Source organism: Nicotiana sylvestris, chromosome 1 (assembly GCF_000393655.2).
Source record: "Nicotiana sylvestris chromosome 1, ASM39365v2, whole genome shotgun sequence".
NCBI lineage: Eukaryota > Viridiplantae > Streptophyta > Magnoliopsida > Solanales > Solanaceae > Nicotiana > Nicotiana sylvestris.
This window is the reverse complement of record NC_091057.1, coordinates 187,858,312-187,878,411: the sequence shown is the minus strand read 5'-3', so window position 1 is coordinate 187,878,411 and position 20,100 is coordinate 187,858,312. Positions and strand designations below refer to the sequence as shown.

Genomic DNA, 20,100 nt, shown 5'->3' with positions numbered 1-20,100 from the left:
TTGTATCGACTAAATAATCCCTCCATTATACTTCCGGTATTACTTATGCCTACAATGTAGTGTTTGATTGCCTCTTGAATTTTGTTTAAAACTCAGCATTATATATACGCGAAATACATAAACGACCCCTTTAAGTTGTCCACAACTATCAAACAGTCTCCTCAACTGACCCATTTACCATTTAGACACTTCAAGTGACTATTAAGTGTATCAAGTAAACACATGTTGTTGATAAGGCATATGCGTGTTTACGAACAAAATTTTGAGCGCGTAAAGTCATTTTTTCAGCCTAATTTTATTTTTCTTTGAAAAAAAACCAAGAAACCTTAGAGCAGTAGCTAGCTAAAGCAGCTGCAACTAAACCTTTCTTCTTCCTTTATTATGAACTAAACCACCTCAACCCCACCGTAAAACTGCCATAGAGGCGAGGAAAATCAGCCATTAAAGCTCGAACTAAGCACCGAAAACTACCAGAAACTGCCACCTTTCACCACAAATCTCTATTGCTGGTAACCTTCGGAGCTCCGCCTAGTTCGGTCGACCCAAAATCAGTCCCAGACCCAGCGAAAGAAGGCAGCAAAAATGTTGTTGCTGCGGAAAACAACAACTTTTTTTTGTCAGTCCTGTCACCCTTATCTCTACCATAAGAACATAATTTCTCCACCCTCTTTCATCTTCATCGGGGGACAATTTTAAAGATAATTTTACACCAAAAATAATAAATTAGAGAAAAAAGTGATATAAGCCTAAAATCATAATCAAAAAAATAATGGAGAGAGAAACTGAAGATTCCAATAGAATCATTTTTTTTTAGTTTTGCTTGGAGAACGAATTTTTCGGCGATAGAGATCGCATAAGAGGAGCTTTTCCGGCGAGGTCCATTAATAATCCCTTAGTAGGTTCTCTATTTGGCTAAACTATGTTATTTTATATTTGTATGAGTTTTAATTTGTTGGGTGGATTTGCCAAAGGCAGGGGAGAGGGGACGGGAATGGGAGCACAGAAGAAGATGAAAGGGAGGGGGGTGGGGAGGGGGGGAGAGGGGGATAGGCGCTGGTTTTGATAAAAGTACAGGAAAAGAGGTTTATTTTTCTTCTTTAGATGTATTTTCTAGTTTTGTTAATTATATGTGTCTTTTTTATTATAAATTACACGTGTCGTACTTTAATTGGCTCATTTAACAGGTCATTGGCAATTGCAACTCACGTATGTGGTCTGTTGCACCCGGGTGTTTATTTGATACATTTAATAGTCACTTGAAGTGTCTAAATGGTGAATGGGTTAGTTGAAGAGACGGTTTGATCGTTGTGGACAACTTAAATGGGCCGTTTATGTATTTCGCCTTATATATACGTTGTTTGGTTGTTGTTTTTGTTGCCTGCATAAAAAATATATGCATAAGTTACGCAGGAACCAATAAATGTATTATTTTACACCTGGAATATGAGGTGTAACAAAAATATGGAAATTAGTAATATATGTATGAAAATAACTAAAAAGACCAAAATGACCCTCATATATTAACCAATTTTCTTCTAAATAAGCAAAACACATATTTTAATCCCTGCATTATAATTTTATGCATATTATTCCTGTACTAAAACAGGGTATTTTTTTAATATTTAATTTGTGTTTTTTCCCCCTTATAATTGTCTTGTTGGAGTTTATTTCCCATAGAGAAGAGAGGATGAAAAGGACCAATATTGACTTGATCCTAACTGAACAGGCAAAGTAAATCCAGCGATGAAACACTCATAACTGAACACTGAGAGACAATTCGCTTTCTCCTAAAGCCTTCAATCGAATTCGCACGATGAGAGGGAACAAGTTTTGCTGTGATTTCCGGTACCTACTCATCTTGGCTGCTGTCGCCTTCATCTACACACAGGTTCTCTTATCTCAGATCTATCTTTCTTGTACGATTAAGATCACCAGCAATGAAATAGGTGCATTAGGTTAGGTTTCTTTTGGACCATACTCTTAATGCAGTCCTGAAACCTTAGCCTTCTCTTACATGAACATAATTTGCAATCTTTAATACAGAAAATTGATAGACTAATAAATTAGTGGAACTAATTTTGAATTACGTAGAATTTGGAACAAGTTTGTTATTAAATAGGAAACTAGAGAACAGTTTTAACAACAACAAGTACGTTTCAATTATATGAATCCTCACTATCCATGTGGGCAGCAGTGGCAGAGTCAGGATTTATACCTAGGGGATTAAAAAGCAAATGCAAACTTGCAGAATAGCTTAACTATCAAGGGGATTCAACAATTTCTTTTTTATATATATAATAAATAGTTTTTCCCCTATTTGTACAGTGCAACTTTTCTTGTAAGAGATTAAAGTGAACACCCTTCAATACATTTAGCTGTGCCACTGGTGGGAAGTGCCACTTTAAGCAGCTGGTTCCTCTTTTAGGATTTTGGTCGCAAATTCCCCTTGGCAAAGATAAGGTGAGCCGTTAGGAAAGAATTGAGATTCACATGCCCAAAAGAACTTCTGTAGGCTATGCATTTGAAATTCTCATGACTTGTAGGCGAAGCAGTTGAAACTTTTTTCTGCTATTGCAATAGATTCTGACGGCACTGTACCATCTTAGGTAAAGAACTTATGGTACTGTACTGTAGGTTTAGTTTTGGTATCTCTGTTATCTCTTTCTGATGTATTAGACAAAAGCAAATATCAAGATTTAACTTCTAGCCCCCAGGTTCTGGCGTAACGATTGAAAAATTTGGGCAACAGTATTCTCATCTGTCTAAGCTTGGTGGATAGAGTTGCTCGATATCTGTGCTAGTAGGAGGTATTAAGTACCCGGTGGATTAGCGGAGATGCATTCAACCACAATTGTAAAAAGAAAAGTTTATATTGCTTAGCAAAAGTCACAACTTGCCCACCAACCCAAGCAGTCCTTTCTTTGCACTGTTAGATTGTTTCATCTTCACATTGACATATGACGTTACTTGGTTTTGTTGACATGGGTACTATGAAAAGAATTTACCTTTTTTTTTTATTTCTTTCTTTTTCTTTCTGGATTAGTGTTTGCTTAATGGTGAATTAGGTATGGTTTTAAGTGGTTGCTTTTGCTACATTGCTCAGATGCGGCTTTTTGCGACACAGTCAGAATATGCAGATCGCCTTGCTGCTGCAGTATGTATCTGGACTCATCTAGTCATCCTCCCTAGAGGAAATCTAAATACCGTAGACATATTTCTTTTATTCTACCGTTTAAGAATTTGTATTCATGTCACGTATTGTGAATATGATGTTTCTAAAAGCTTCATATGCTTTACTTGAAGGCATCCTTCAACAATTCAAATGTCATTCCAAAAATCTTCTCTTTTCTTCTCAGAAGGATATTGCATAATCTTTCTTTGTGTTGTCTTAACAGCATACAACTGCACCCTTCTTGAATGATGCAGGCTAAAGAAAGAAGTAAAGAACTTTTAATTGCTCACTATGTGTATAAATCATTGAATGACACAGATTGAAGCAGAAAATCATTGTACAAGCCAGACCAGATTGCTTATTGACCAGATTAGCCTGCAGCAAGGAAGAATAGTTGCTCTTGAAGGTGCAAAGTGTTTCTCGGTGTAGTCTTTTCTTTCTTCATTGTCCTCTTGAAAGATGGATTTTTTTCCTCCATTCTACAAATGGATCTATTGGAAATAGTCTATCTTGAAAATTTCATGTAAGTTTTGGTCCTATCATAAGCGAGTACACTGAAAAAATCTGATCAAGAAGATGCAAGAGAGTACAAAAGATAGTAATGGTTAACTCCAATTACAAAAATCTAGATCAGAGCATGAGCTAACCAATACCAAAACTTTGCCTGCTAGGCCAATGTAAGAGAGCTAATGAAATCTAGGAGGGGAATAACGTCATTTACAGGGGAAAGGTTACTCCAACTAAAAAGATTCATCAAACATATAGATTTCAGGGAGCAATTAGGAGTTGAAACGCCATCAAAACATCTGCTATTTCTTTCTGTTCAAATACACCAAAAAATACATGCTGGGATCATCTGCCAGGTCTTTTTGATGGTACCGTCAACTTCCCAGAAGCTCCAACTTTCTACTGCTTCCTTTAGGTTCTGAGGTGTTGTCCAGCTAATACCAAAAACTGATAGGAACATTTGCCATATGTCTGCAGCCACTGAACAATGCAAAAAAAGACGATTTACTGACTCTGAACTCTGATGACACATGTAACATCTGTACACCATTTGAAAACCCCTTCTACAAATCTTGAGTCAGGATAGCTTCTTTGAGGGCTGTCCATGTAAAGCACATGACTTTAGTGGGGAGTTTTTTTTTTCCAGATTAGTTTCCAAGGCCAATGATCAATCACTTCATTTGATACGCACATTTTGTTGTACCCTGCCTTCACTGAATAAATGCCCTTGCTGGTGTTGTCCCACCTTAGGATGTTGGGGGTTTGTGGGTTCATCGTGAGGTTTTCAAGTATTCTGTATAGATCAAAGAGTTCGTCCAGTTCCCAATCCTGCATGTTCCTTTTGAATTGAATGTCCAGTTGTTCCCATCCCTGTTATGTGTTGTTGTGTTGATGTAGATCTGGTCTCTTTTAAGAAATTTTCTGTTTTTGTGTTGTAAGTTTCGACACATCTTCCTGGATGAGCAGTGAGGATAGGACCTTTTCAGTTTCTTCATGTCCTCTTTCAATGCTTTATTCCTTATCCTTTCTGTGATAATACAGATCATGTTGAATATTTGCTTCTGTTACTGCTGATTAATGATTTACTAGAATAATAAGTAGTTTAGTCATAGGAGGAGTCTTTGTTTAAATGTAAATTTAGTTGGATAAGTTAGTTATTTGAGGTTTTCGAATTTTGAATATTTATTCTGCAGATTATGTTTTCAAGTTGGCTATTTAAAGCCCTCTGGTTAATAAAATTAAAATGAGAGACAATTTCAACCATTCTTTTAATCTTCTTGCTGCTCCATCTCTTTAAAAAACCCAACAGATCCCAATTAATAAAATCTGGCGTTTGCTGTCAGAAACTGAAATGCTACTTTTCTCTTTTGTATGAAGGGTAACAGGTAGTTGTATTTTTTTTGGGGAGGGGAAGAAAGGTAATGGGTAATTTTAGTTTCCTTATCTTCATCTTGCTACATTTTCAGAACAAATGAAGCGTCAGGACCAGGAGTGCCGACAATTAAGGGCTCTTGTTCAGGATCTTGAAAGTAAGTTCATAAACTCCTCTTCTTCTTTCAGCTTTTAGTCCAAAAGCCACTGCTTTTAGTCACAGTAATATGAAATGTTTGCCTGTAATAATGAAACCCATTGTACGTGGCAACAAAAATCTGTTAGTGTCAATGTGTCTGTCTGTTCATATCATTGAGTTATTAATATTATGGGCTCTAATTCTAGATATACCTATGCTACATGTATTTGTACTTATTTATATAGTTGATATTTTTAATTTATTTGTTACAGGTAAGGGCATAAAAAAGTTGATCGGAAATGTACAGGTGTACATACATTCTCATATCCTCAGTCTTGCTTTCACTATCAACATCTGTTGACTTCATTTCTGTCAAATTTGTGCATCACCTAATTACTATATTTACTAGATGCCAGTGGCTGCTGTAGTTGTTATGGCTTGCAATCGGGCTGATTACCTGGAAAAGACTATTAAATCCATCTTAAAGTATGTTTTGTATCAAAACAATTTTATCTGCTTCTTATTGCATATTAGATGCCTCAGCTGATAAGCCCGGTACTTCCATTGTTGTCATCAGATACCAAATATCTGTTGCGTCAAAATATCCTCTTTTCATATCCCAGGTATCCATTTATTTTCGCACATAGCTTTCTATTGTATGCTTGTCTTCTTTGTGTTGTTGAACCTACTTTTCGATCTACCTCCCTTTGGCAGGATGGATCACATCCTGATGTCAGGAAGCTTGCTTTGAGCTATGATCAGCTGACGTATATGCAGGTAATCTTCTCTACCACTTGAGAAGGGAAAACGGGATGTTTGGGGTATCTCTATCTTTGAAATTTAAATCAGGCAGGTCTTTACTTGGAGGGGAAGTATAGACTTAAGTATAAGAACTCGTTGTTGCCAGGCTTGTTTTTACTTGCAACACTCGATCATCAACAACCACCCAGTAAAAGCAAAACTCAATCATCATCATTACCAATAACAAGATTATGTACAGGGAAACAAGTTAGTAGAAATATTGCCCATAAGGAATTTTTATCTGCTAAAAGATGGAATGGGAAAAGATACATTATTTATATTTAACCTGTAGATATTTTCCTTATCATTTCAAACCTTTTATTACTTCAGCTTTGTATCATTGTGTGACACAATTTGTCCTTTTCCCTATAAGACAGCACAAGTGGAAGAGGCATGTATTGTTTGATTTATGCTCTTACGTTGCAACTTTTCCCTCTCTCTCCATAAGTCCATATATATGTGATTTCTCTCTCTTTTATGAGTAGCCACAGTTTTGTTCCATATATTCATTTATGTACTGCAATATAAGGTTCATAGTTTTGTAACCTATCAATTGCTTTTTCTACCTAATGTTTTTCTCTGATAAAAGCTACTCATTGCATAGGATATGAATCTATTTGCTTTATTTTATCATTTGGCTGCAGTTACTTTAGTCTGTATCCTTTTGCTGCCTAGCTGATAACTGTTCTGGCATGGCAATGTGAAGTGTAGTTAACAATTGCTTCTGCTTAAGCTCGGTATCAAACTCTTGTTGGCGCTTTTTCTTGACAGTTCTTAAGAAAAGACTTTTTCGATTCTTTATCAACAGCACTTGGATTTTGAACCTGTGCATACTGAAAGACCAGGGGAGCTGATTGCATACTACAAAATTGCACGTAAGGATGATTGGTCTTTTTTCCCCCCATCTTTTTTCTTAACTCATTTTTATTCCAACTAGTGCTAGTCTTGCCTTAGCCATTGTCGATCACTCTTTTCGTAGGTCATTACAAGTGGGCATTGGATCAGCTGTTTTACAAGCATAATTTTAGCCGTGTTATCATACTAGAAGGTACTGCTGATCTATCTTAATCACGTTGATGTTCTTTGCTCTTTTTCTTCTCACAATATCTGTGCCTCTGACATGCAGATGATATGGAAATTGCCCCTGATTTTTTTGACTTTTTTGAGGCTGGAGCTACTCTTCTTGACAGAGACAAGTAAGGCCGGATGTTGCGTTGTTTTACTTTCAAAGTGTGAGAATGCACGGGAGAAAATATTATTGATATTATTCTCTTATATTAAACACAATACAATGAGCCCTATATATATATACATAACATGTCCTACTCCTAATACATATGGGATTAGGGTTATTTACTCCTATTTACATAACTATTCTAATACTTCCCCTCAAGATGGTGCATATAAATCATATGTACCGAGCTTGTTACATATGTAGTTAATACGAGGACCAGTGAGGGACTTGGTGAAAATATCTGCAAGCTGATCATTCGACTTCACAAACTTTGTAGCAATATCTCCCGAGAATATCTTTTCTCTGACAAAGTGACAGTCAATCTCAATGTGTTTAGTTCTCTCATGAACACTGGATTTGACGCAATATGAAGAGCAACTTGATTATCACACACAAGTCCCATCTGACTAATCACACCAAATTTCAACTCCTCGAGAAACTGTTTGATCCAAATTAGCTCACATGTCGCCATAGCCATCGCTCGATATTCTGCTTCTGCACTAGACCGAGCAACCATATTTTGTTTCTTGCTCTTCCAGAACAGCAAATTTCCTCCTACTAAGATACAATATCCAGACGTAGAACGCCTATCAGAAGGTGATCCTGCCCAATCAGCATCTGAGTATCCAACGATCTGCTCATGGCCTCGATCCTCAAATAATAAACCTTTGCCTGGAGCTGATTTTATATAACGAAGAATGCGAACAACTGCATCCCAATGACTATCACACGAAGAATCCATAAACTGACTCACAACATTCACAGAAAAGGAAATGTCAGGTCTTGTCACTGTAAGGTAATTTAATTTACCAACCAACCGTCTATATCTTGCAGGATCGCTAAGAGACTCCCCCTGTTCTGGCAGAAGTTTAGAATTCGGATCCATCGGAGTGTCAACAGGTCTACAACCTGTCATTCCTATCTCCTCAAGAATATCTAAGGCATACTTTCGTTGTGAGATCACAATACCTGAGCTAGACTGAGCGACCTCAATACCCAGAAAATACTTTAGTTTGCCCAGATCCTTAGTCTGAAAGTGCTGAAAGAGATGTTGCTTCAATTTAGTAATACTATCCTGGTCATTGCCGGTAATAACAATGTCGTCAACATAGACCACCAGATAAATACAGAGATCCGAAGCAGAATGCCGATAGAATACTGAGTGATCAGTTTCACTCCGAATCATGCCAAATTCCTGGATAACTGTGCTGAACTTACCAAACCAGACTCGAGGAGACTGCTTTAGACCATAAAGTGACCGGCGCAAGCGACATACAAGGCCACGAGACTCCCCCTGAGCAACAAACACAGGTGGTTGCTTCATATAAACTTCATCCACAAGGTCACCGTGTAAAAATGCATTCTTAATGTCCCGCTGATAGAGGGGCCAATGGCGAACAACAACCATGGATAGAAAAAGGCGAACTGATGCTATCTTAGCCACGGGGGAGAAGGTATCACTGTAATCGAGCCCAAATATCTGAGTATATCCCTTGGCAACAAGACGAGCCTTAAGACGATCAACCTTACCATCCAGACCAACCTTGACTGCATACACCCAACGACAACCAACAGAAGATTTACCTGAAGGAAGAGGGACGAGCTCCCAAGTACCACTCGTATGTAAAGCAGACATCTCGTCAATCATAGCTTGTCGCCATCCTAGATGAGACAATGCTTCACCTATAGACTTAGGGATGGAAACAGAGGACAAAAAAGATAGAAAAGCATAATAGGGTGATGACAAACAATGATAACTCAAACCGGCATAATGGGGATTAGGATTAAGGGTGGTCCGTATACCTTTCCGAAGTGCAATCGGTGTACTAGGAAGAGACAAGTCCGCAGGAGGAGCATGGTCAGGTGCAGGACGTGAATCAGCTGGGCCTGATGCTGGGTGCGGACGACGATGATATGTCAAGAGTGGTGTTCCTGTGGCAGGGAGTCTAGGAGGAGCCACACTAGACTCCCCAACGGTTGGAATGGGTAAGACTTCTGTAGCGGAAGGTGAAGGAGGAGCTATAGTAGACTCGGGTAAGGCTTCTGTGGCGGAAAGTGAAGGAGGAGCTATAGTAGACTCCTTAAAGGTCGGTATAGGTAAGACCTCAGATATATCAAGGTGGCCAGAATGGTTAGAAAAGGTAAAGAAAGGTTTAGACTCAAAAAATGTGACGTCAGAGGACATAAAGTACCTACGAATATCAGGTGAGTAACAACGATATCCCTTCTGAACACGAGAATAACCAAGGAAGACACACTTGAGAGCACGAGGAGCTAACTTATCTTTCCCAGGGGCTAAGTTATGAACGAAACAAGTGCTCCCAAAAACACGAGGGGAACAGAGTATAAGGGTGATTGGGGAAACAATACTGCATACGGTATCTAATTGTGAATGGGAGAGGAAGGCATCCGATTAACTAAATAACAAGCTGTGAGAACTGCATCGCCCCAAAAACGCAACGGAACATAAGATTCAATGAGAAGTGTGCGAGCAGTCTCAATGATGTGCCTATTCTTTCTCTCTGCAACCCCATTTTGCTGAAGGGGTATAAGGACAAGAGGTCTGATGAATAATTCCTTGAGAAGTCATAAACTGCTGAAATTGAGAGGATAAATATTCTAAGGCATTATCACTGCGAAAAGTGCGAATAGAAACACCAAATTGATTTTTAATTTCAGCACAAAAATTCTGGAATATAGAAAACAACTCAGAACGATCTTTCATTAAGAAAATCCAAGTACATCTTGCATGATCATCAATAAAACTAACAAAATAACGAAATCCCAAGGTTGAACTGACTCTACTAGGACCCCATATATCAGAATGAACTAAAGAAAAAACAGACTATGCATGACTCTCAATACTACGAGGAAAGGAGGCTCGGGTATGTTTCCCGAGCTGACATGACTCACACACTAGTGTAGATAAACTAGACAAACTAGGCACCATCTTCTGAAGCTTGGATAAGCTTGGATGTCCTAAACGTCTATGAATTAGGTCCGGAGTATCTGTAACTAGACATGCCTTGGAGGAATTGAGTGAGTTAAGGTAGTAAAGGCCTTCTGATTCAAGTCCTGTTCCAATCGTCTGCCCCGTACTGCGGTCCTGCATAATAAAGGAATCATCAATAAAATATATACCACAATGGAGGGCACGAGTCAAACGACTAACAAATGCAAGATTAAAAGGACATCTAGGGACATAGAGAACGGAATCTAGAGTGACAGAGGGTAGGGGATTCGCTTGTCCAACTCCTTTTGCTTTGGTTTGAGACCCATTGGCTAAAGTAACAGTGGGAAGAGACTGTGAATACGCAATATTTGACAAATGTGATTTATTACCAGAGATATGATCAGAAGCGGCTGAGTCCACAACCCATTGTCCAAGAGTACTAGACTGGAAAACACAAGCAAAAGAATTACCAGCAATAGAAGTATCAGTCTGAGCAACAGAGGCTATTTGTGGAGATGTCTGCTTACTTGCTCGATACTGAAGGAACTCATTATACTCCCCTTCAGATAAAGAAAAACCCTGGTTACCTGTAGTCTCAGTCTGAGCATGTAAAAAATAGCACACGTCACAAGTGTGTCCAAGTTTATGACAATAAGAGCACTTGGGTCTAGATCTTCCAAAACGACCTCCTCCTCGTCTATTCTCCATAGTATGAGATGCCCGATTGTCCACTGACTGAGATACGAGGACAGATGAGTCAAGTGTCTGTGATGAGCTCACTGGGTGACTTGGTGCTGCAGCAAGGCGAAGTAATCGAGAGAATAATTCATCAACTGTGGGGACAGTCGGACTAGCCAAAATCTGGTCACGTACTGAATCAAGGTCATTAGGGAGTCCAGCGAGTGTAAGAACTAGAAACATCTTCTGTCGTTGCTCTTGTTGCTTTTCAATACTAGCAAAAACTGGTATCAATGTCTCAAATTCTTCCATGACTGCATGTACTTGTCCCAAGTAAGTAGACATATTCAATTCCTGTTTCTTCAAGCTTGTCATTCGCGATATTACATCATAGAAACGAGATATGTCATTAGTGTATAAATTACGAGCCTTTTCCCAAACTAAATAACATCTCTGGAATGGACGGAACAAGGGCATCAACTTGGAATCAATAGATCGCCACAGGATACTACATAACTGAGCATCGACCTTCTCCCACAGTGTTTTGGCCTTTTCATCACCTTCGCTAGCCTTTTTTATTAAATGATCTTGAACTCCTTGACCTTTACACCACAACTCGACAGACGAAGCCCAAGCTAAGTAGTGTGAACCTCCCATTAAAGGTTCTGAGGTAATCATAACACCGGAACTGCCAGAACCCGGTTTTTTAGATCCGAAAGCATCGACTCCCAAAGACATCGTGAAAACTCGCTGAAACAGATGAAGGAAACACTGTTTTTGCCGGGAAATTACTGTAGCTGCCGGAAAAAAATCAGTGTAGATGCCGGAAAAACCTCAAAATGGTCGGAATCAAACGAAAAGAGGATGGGTAGGGTCAGAATTAGTAGCCGACCCAACTGTTCCGAAGATCCGTCGTCAAAAAATGGCCGGAAAGGGCTCCACGCGCCGGCGCGTGAAGCAGATCTCGCCGGAAAAAAAATCCTCCGGGCGGCGCGTGGCGGCGCGTGAGAGGTTGTCTGCCGGAGGTGTTTGATGGGGTTTGGTCGCCGGGGGTTGGGGGATGTTGTGGTGGTGTTGGTTTTTGTACAATACCGATGGAAATTGATTTTTTTTCGAAAAACAGCCCTAAAAGGTCGCCGGAATTGATGCACGATGACTGTTTTGGGTGGGTTTTCTTTCCCGGATATTTTCTCACTGCTGCTCTGATACCATGTGAGAATGCACGGGAGAAAATATTATTGATATTATTCTCTTATATTAAACACAATACAATGAGCCCTATATATATATATATATATATACATAACATGTCCTACTCCGAATACATATGGGATTAGGGTTATTTACTCCTATTTACATAACTATTCTAACACAAAGAATTATTGAATTTATCCTAGTCTGAGGAAAATTACTATTTTTTTACTCGTGTCCAACTCCCCCCTCATTTTCTTTAAAGAACCAACATAATCAGATTCGACAGCATCCAAGATCTCCTGCTCTTCCAGGCTTGTGATAGGAGAAAATCTGATTGCAGCGAGGGGATAGATTGATTTCCATTTTGGTTATATAACATTCTTAGCAAAAGGATTAAAAGCTTTTCCCTCATGGACTGATGTCCAAATATGCTAAGTGGTATAGTGAACGAACTAGAATGGGATTAGCCTAAAACATGGGGATAAAAAGCCTGTTCTAAATGTCCCAAGTATGTTACAAGAATTTCCTAAATTTTTATGGTGAACATTCCAGGTCGATTATGGCTATTTCTTCTTGGAATGACAATGGACAAATGCAGTTTGTCCAAGATCCTTGTAAGTTTTTTCTTTCTTACTTCTTTTTTTGTCCTTTGCGATTGGTGGTTATGATTTTTCTTTTGAACTCTTCTCCTGTTTCAATTAGAAATATCATAGGCCGTTGTTCAATGAAGAAACCCAAACACTGCTTAGTGCAGATGGTTTCTTTTTCTGTTCTGTTGAATGGTTATACTTCATTTTGTTTTTGATTCCTGGAAAGAAATTATATTCTAAACAGCGTAAACGATTTGCCTTTGAGTACTTTACTTTTGATATACCTCTGCAGTTTTTTCTTTATTCCTTTTCTATGACTGGTTCTTGGATTTGTCTGCCACATGTCTCTCTTTCTGTGACTGGTTCCTGAATTTCTCTGCCATTGTCTCTCTTTCTCCTTGCTCAACCCATATCCTTTTTAATCATCAACTTGAAATTGAATCATATTACTCATGCTAATACAAGCATCAGTAAGAAGATTGGTAGTGTTACAATATACTAGTTGTTTTTCTTTCATTCAATCATCACTTGTTTGACAGCTTAAACTAGGCTCCATTTTAGAGATAGGTTTTTGGTCTTTATCAAAATAGATCAAGGGCGCGTCGGAACAGTCGGTAGCTGCTTAGTACTGAATTTTAACGTCTCTTCTCGTTTTGGAGAAACCAATGAAAAAGGGGAAAAGTTGAAAATTTGCTCATTGGAGTTGTAACGGGAAGTTTTATGAGAAATTGGAAAGCAGAAACAAGAAAAGAAAATATATTTTTAAAAATTTTAGGACAGGGAATTACCTTTTCTTGAACTGATAAGAGCCAATCGTTTTCGCATGTGAATCAAGCATTCGTAAGTGACTTGTTCTTTTGGTACAAACACAAATATTTTATGGCTAAGATTGTCGTAAGAGAAAATTTTGGGACGCCACGGTTCTCTTTTCAAATCCATAGTCCTTTCTAGGATTGTGGGGCTTCGATTGAATATTTGGACTGTCCAAAAAAAAAAAAAGGAGTTGCGTGTTTTTACCCCATTGATTTCATTGTTGGGCTGAGCAAAAGTATATCCTCCATGGAGGTTAATCCCATTGTTTTCTTCTCAATGTTGCGGAATATATTGATATTATTTAGGTGATTTTTAGCAAAGTAAAAAGAGCCCCGCTTTTCTGATCTCACTGAAATGCTTTATAATTTACACTGCAGATGCTCTTTACCGCTCAGATTTTTTTCCCGGTCTTGGATGGATGCTTTCAAAATCTACTTGGGACGAATTATCTCCAAAGTGGCCAAAGGCATATCCTTTCGAACTGATGTGCTTATTTCTTGCCTAAATTGACTACCTTGGAACCTTCAAATATTTTCTTTGACCTTACTTTTACTTACTGGGACGACTGGCTAAGACTCAAAGAGAATCACAGAGGTCGACAATTTATTCGCCCAGAAGTTTGCAGAACATATAATTTTGGTGAGCATGTATGTGCTCCTTGAAATCAGTGCTAGATGACTTTGGCTCAGTAGAAATAGTTGAGCTTGAATTTTGATCTTCAATGGTGTGATATTCGTTTACAGAAACTTCTCCTTAAACCTTGTCAACAATCTTATGTTATTTGCAGGGTTCTAGTTTGGGGCAGTTTTTCAAGCAGTATCTTGAGCCAATTAAGCTAAATGATGTCCAGGCATGTTATTTTATTTTATTGCCGTCACCCCTTTTCTTGCTTACCCATTCTTTCCATTTGTATGACATGTATTCTACCTTGAATTTTGTTGGAAGGTTGATTGGAAGTCAATGGACCTTAGTTACCTTTTGGAGGTAATGACTTGAAGATTATTTTTGTGCTGAAAAATTTAGAGCACTTATGAATGCTGACAAGTTATTAGATGGTTGATTGAGAAATTTGTCATTTAAACCATCTTGCGTAGGTAACTTGTGGTTTCGTGTTCTCAGGACAATTACGTGAAACACTTTGGTGACTTGGTTAAAAAGGCTAAGCCCATCCATGGAGCTGATGCTGTCTTGAAAGCATTTAACATAGATGGTGATGTGCGTATTCAGTACAGAGATCAACTAGACTTTGAAAATATCGCACGGCAATTTGGCATTTTTGAAGAATGGAAGGTAATGCATATGTGACTCTTCTCTTCATATTGAATTGATTATGGCCTGAGATTTGATCATATTTGTTTGAGTGGGTTCTTTAGATGCAGTCATTATGTATGTCGAGTATGGCTGTGTATAGCATATGAGCTGTCTATCTACTTAACTTTGAAACAGACTGTTCAGCAGTTCAAAATTCATGCCTGATTTTATCCTTTTACCATTTGGAGATTTATTGTTTCACAGCCATATGACATTTTCTTTCGATATATCATCAATGCAAACAGTTGCTGATCTGATATCACAAACGCTGGTAATAGTATTGTGACGCAAAAATATGCAGGTGCTCTTAGTGTTAGAGTAAGCAATCAGAATCCAGTTGCACAACTCATTCCCTTCTAGAATTCAGGTGCAAATGGAGGTGAAATTTGAAATACATGCTTGCCATCTCCTCTTTCACTTATGCCTATCTATGGGCTTGGGCCCCGGTAACTTTCCATGCAATATGTGCTTGGGCTAGAGGCTGCGTCTGCGCGAACAAAAAATGAGGTTTGCCAATTTGGGCAATACTTGGACCGTGTTAGGCCAGTCTGTTTGGCCTCATATATTTATTATAATTCATAACTTTCATATAATTGATATAGAAAGTGTTCTTTTGGATAGGTTGATATATTATATTCTGATATGTATTCATTCTGGGTTTTATACCACATGTATAGAAGAGTGAAAATGAAATAGGAGATTTTTTAGGTTCATATATTAAAATTTAGACTGATCTATAGCCATTTTAAATAGAATTAGTGAAAATGAAATAGGAGGAGATCTTTTAGTTCCATAGGTTACAATTTAGATTGAACTATATTCATTTACTTGTTTTATTTGTGGCTTTGGTTACTTGGTTAATTGATTACTTAATTCTTAAACAAACTGTTTCTGCAAATTTAGTTACTTTTTGGTAAATAAAGCCTAGATTAATATTCAATATTATAGTTTTCAAATTTAAAGATAAAATTTTCTTAACACCTATTTGTTGCTCAAGGCCAGTCCTATGGGAAAGGGTGGGGTGGAGTTGAAATTAGATCTATGATAGCCCGACCATAGTGATGTTAATTGTGTTTACCTTCATAAGTAGCTTGGTCCATCTTTATTCCATTTCATATATGTTTGAGGATGTTAATATTGACCATTGACTGGCCCATATCTATTCTTTGCCTGGACCATGGACAGGTCTATTCACACTAGCTGTGACTGGATTTGTCCTCTTTCATGGTTCTCCTTTTGCTTTCCGTAAAACTTGCACTAACTGTTCATTTCATCAGGATGGTGTACCACGTGCAGCATATAAAGGAATAGTAGTTTTCCGGTACCAAACGTCCAGACGTGTATTCCTTGTTGGCCATGATTCGCTTCAACAACTCGGAATTGAAGATACTTAACAAAGATATGATTGGTAAGTTTCTGTCCCGGTCCCCTGTTATAGATCTAGTTATGGGACGCTGTAAGACAAAATCAGAGTTAGTTTGGATAGAGGTTTTCTTTTTTCGACCTATAGTGCTGGTTCGTTAAGAGAGAACCTGCAATCTCTTGAGTTGAAGTACTCAAAGACTGGAATAATTTTCTGCATACTTTTTACTGAATTCAAATAATTTTAGATACAAACACTGATGGATTAACCACCCGCCTAAAAATTGGGAAATAACTTCCTAACACAACTGGAATGAGAAAGTGGCCTACTACTGATAATTGCTACTACTAATAACTGCTACTACTAATAATTGCCACAGGATATATATGAACATGACTAACAGATGCCTAAACTTGCTGAGTTCGTCTACTTCCTGATCTTCTGAAACTTTCCATGTGTAATTCGTTGGTAGACTAAAGGGGTGCTAACATTACTCCCCTTCGTCAAATCGCGTTTATCCTCAAGTGGGAAGTATGGAAAGCGTTGTTGGTAGGCAAATTAGGGTTAGGATATGACTCTTGTGCGTCAGATTCTTTCTCCTCTTCCTTTATAGATTCAATCCAGAATAATTTCTTGCATTTATGGCCTGGGTGAATGGTTCATCACAATTGAAAAGAAGTCCCTTAAGGCGTCTTTCCTCCATCTCAGATCTGGTCAATTTCTTTACAAATCTGGTGTGTTGTTGCGATGAGAAATTTGTTGTCTTTGATCTACGGACATCTGATAATTCTGAATGAAGGGGTTGTCCCTTGCGTTCATAAAGCCGGGACATACTCATTGCGGTCGCCAAATCTGGAGGGTTATGCAACTTCAGTTGCTATATAGTCAGCAGGACCACCACTGATATAAAGTTCAATTTCCTGCGACTGTGTGAGGGTACCAGCCTGCGAAACCAATTGCTCAAACTTTTCCTGGTAATCTGCCACAGACCCGACCTGGCACAACTTGGCCAATTCTCCCAACTTTTGACTTATTGGTGGCCCGGCCTTGATGGCTTCGTGTTTGACCCGCCACCAAAGTTTGGCATCGCCCTGAAGATACATGGCAGCAGTCGCTACCTTTTTGGATTCCTCCAAATGGCCCACGGCATCGAAGTATTGTTCGATGTCGAAGATGAAGTTTTCCACTTCTTTAGCATCCCGGGATCCGTCGTATGGCTTTGGCTCCGGTATCTTAAGCTTTTGTGGAATGGGGGTGAGGTTTGCTGCACCCCTGATGTGATGGTCGCCTTCTCGAAGTAGGCTCTGTAAGGCAGCATTGACAACGTTGAGCTTGTCAGTCAAGTCGTTTATGGTTTGCTGCATGGCAGTTAGTCTGTCTGCCTCATGTTGCTGATGGGCTAAATCGTCGGCACGCTCCTGTTGGAGGTCCTCAAATTTGCCATGGATGTTGGCAGTTTCAATGGCTGCCGTTTGTCGGTCCTCGTCGGAGTCACGACTGATGTTTGCAATGTCATTTTCGGCCTGCCGCATTCGGCGGTCCAGGTCGTCCAACCTTTGCACTAGGTTGTTGCTTTGATCAGGCACCGTTTCTACGATGGGTCGTAATCGGTCAACCGTCTCCTCTAGGGATGCTAGACGCTCCCCATGATTCACCATGGTCAGAAATGGTGATGATGGCAAATGTTTTCCCTCGTCCGATGTCGAGCCTAGGCTCTGATACCAACTGTTACGCAACGCCTTCCTGATGATCTTTGGAAGGGCAACGTAAGGCTAAGCAACCGATGTCAGTGCGGTTGCTGTCCGCCAATGAGGTCCTCGCCGCACGCTAGACTAGATTGTCAGTGCCGTGCGGGAAAACCAATGTCGTGGGCAATTGCGGAAGCTTGAGAGAGAGAATTGAGTTTTGAATGATGATGATGATTTTATTGCTGAATGAAAATGATGATTACAATGATGCGGTGTCGAGGGGGAGAGACACCAGAAAATGCTTGCTTGAAAATGTTTGATTGTTTGGTCCCCCTTAATAATGCTTAAAAAAAATAAACCAACATTACAAGACTAGTCCTAATAAAGCTGTAGAAGCACACTGAAATGAAAATGCTGTAAACTAGTCTATGATTACAATGAAAAGGACTTAGATTATTACAAGGTAAAACTAAGTCCGATGGCAGCAACTTTGTCTTGCGGGTCAGGATCTGCGCGCGCGTTGCTGTGGGCGCGTGCGACACTTAATGTGCTGGCCTGAGGCTGGGCACTGGTGCTTGGCATCAGGGTCTGTGCGCGAGGCGCTGTTGGAATGGGCTTGCAGCTGGGCGCTGGCGAGGCATCAGGATCTGCGCGCGCGGCATTGTCAGGGCGCGCGGCGCTGTTGTCATTGGCCAGCCCTTGGGCGCTGACGAGAGGCATCGGTGGGGCGACAGAGGCGCATGCGCGCTTGTCACTTGGCGCAGCCAAGACCACGGGGCCGACCATGGCGCTAGGCATTGTGAGGCTTGCTAGGCCGCCATGGGGCGCGGCCAAGGGGTCATGGGGCGTGTCTGGAAAGCAGTCCATGACATAACTAATGTATGCCTGAAGTTCCTGGACTCATCTACTTCCTGATCTTTTGAAACTTTTCATGTGTAAATTGTTGGTAGACTAAAGGGGTGCTAACAGTATATTATTGTGAAAATAACATTTGACCTGTCTTTTTACCAATAAGTACCATATTTGCTGACACTGATCTGTATTTCACTCTCTACTACATTCAGCAGGAGCCCGGGCAAAATTTTTGACTTATTGGGTAGGATGCATCGAGCTGACACTAAACCATGATTTTACCAGTTACATACAACGTTTTAATGTTATACGGAGGAGCTCACTGTTCTAGTGTTGAAGGGATATCGGCTTCTTAGTATTGGATGAATCATCAACACAACCTATTATTTTAAGTGTTCAGAACATAAAGAGGAAATGTAGCCCTGTAAAGACAATACATGGGACCATCATAATCGCAGGTCAATATTTTTGCTTCTCAGAAGGAACATTACAATTATGAGCACTCTGCACGCCCTCTTTTGGAAGAATATGAGAACATGTTTTCATTTAATCTACTCTAAGTCTATTTTGGAAATGCAGATTCGTCAGAATTTATATTACTCTTAGGGTGTTTTTGGTACGAAGGAAAATATTTTCCAAATTAACTCATTTTTCTCCAATTGGAGGAAAATGTTTTCCTTATCAAGAGAAGGAAAAACATTTTCCAAAACTCTTCTCAACCTTCCTCACTCTCACTAACCCATCCCACCCACTCTCCAAAAAAAGGTTTTTTTTTTTTTTTTTTTTTAAATTTCAGTTTTTCTGTTACCACCCACCCTACTATCCCTCCACCCTACCCCACACTCCCCCCCCCGGAAAAAATATTTTTTAAATATATTTTTCAGTTTTAAGTTTTTTATTTATCGGTTTAAAGGTTTAAAATTTTACTAGTTCTAAAATTATGAGTTCGGAGGTTTATGTGTTTGGAAGTTTACGGGTTTAGAAATTATAAAGTTTACGGGTTCAAAATTCCGCAGTTTTGAAAGTTTAGCGGTTCGAAAGTTTATGAAATTTGTGGGTTCGGAGGTTGGTTTGAAAGTTTATGGCTTTGCGTTTATTATATCTTAAATTATTTATGAATACTCTTGAGAAGTCATTTTTTTTAATTTGCATACCAAACACCGGAAAATGAATAAGATTACTACTTATTTTCCAAGAAAATATTTTCTTGGAAAGCATTTTCCAAGGAAAATGTTTTCTGTTATGCCAAACACACCCTTAGTGTTGTCAAATTGACGAACACAACCTAAGAATATCAAAGTGATCTAATCAATAGCCTTTACCAGAGAAGAGAGTTTAAAACTATTTATTTACAAGCTGAAAAAGATCCCCAAATAAAATTTTAATGTGCCTCTGATTTTAGACGCAAGTAATAATGGGGCATTTGCATCTATA

The 20,100-nt window shown here is 39.1% G+C and overlaps 1 protein-coding gene across 2 annotated transcripts; it reads left to right on the top strand.

The window, feature by feature from the left end:
• Positions 1-1,675: 1,675 nt before the first annotated feature.
• Positions 1,676-19,216, top strand: LOC104247634 (alpha-1,3-mannosyl-glycoprotein 2-beta-N-acetylglucosaminyltransferase). 2 transcript variants are annotated; one of them, XM_070172606.1, is made up of 19 exons: positions 1,676-1,888; positions 3,104-3,154; positions 3,491-3,578; positions 5,146-5,208; positions 5,462-5,496; positions 5,599-5,675; positions 5,767-5,812; positions 5,904-5,966; positions 6,799-6,865; positions 6,970-7,038; positions 7,117-7,186; positions 12,602-12,663; positions 13,830-13,920; positions 14,006-14,099; positions 14,240-14,302; positions 14,398-14,436; positions 14,572-14,742; positions 16,041-16,171; positions 18,882-19,216. In XM_070172606.1, exons 1-18 carry the CDS (start codon positions 1,814-1,816, stop codon positions 16,155-16,157), a joined length of 1,341 nt encoding a protein of 446 aa, XP_070028707.1. In that variant the 5' UTR covers positions 1,676-1,813; the 3' UTR covers positions 16,158-16,171; positions 18,882-19,216. The 2 variants fall into 2 exon arrangements, with proteins under 2 accessions (XP_070028707.1, XP_070028700.1); XM_070172599.1 differs by having other exon boundaries at positions 18,879-19,216.
• The last annotated feature ends 884 nt before the right edge of the window (positions 19,217-20,100 follow it).

Excerpts from the sequence above, each read along its gene's own strand:
- LOC104247634 (XM_070172606.1), top strand. The coding sequence starts at position 1,814 with ATGAGAGGGAACAAGTTTTGCTGTGATTTCCGGTACCTACTCATCTTG. Across the intron at positions 5,209-5,461 it reads TCTTGTTCAGGATCTTGAAA|GTAAGGGCATAAAAAAGTTG; the intron begins GTAAGTTCATAA and ends TATTTGTTACAG. Across the intron at positions 5,497-5,598 it reads AGTTGATCGGAAATGTACAG|ATGCCAGTGGCTGCTGTAGT; the intron begins GTGTACATACAT and ends TATATTTACTAG.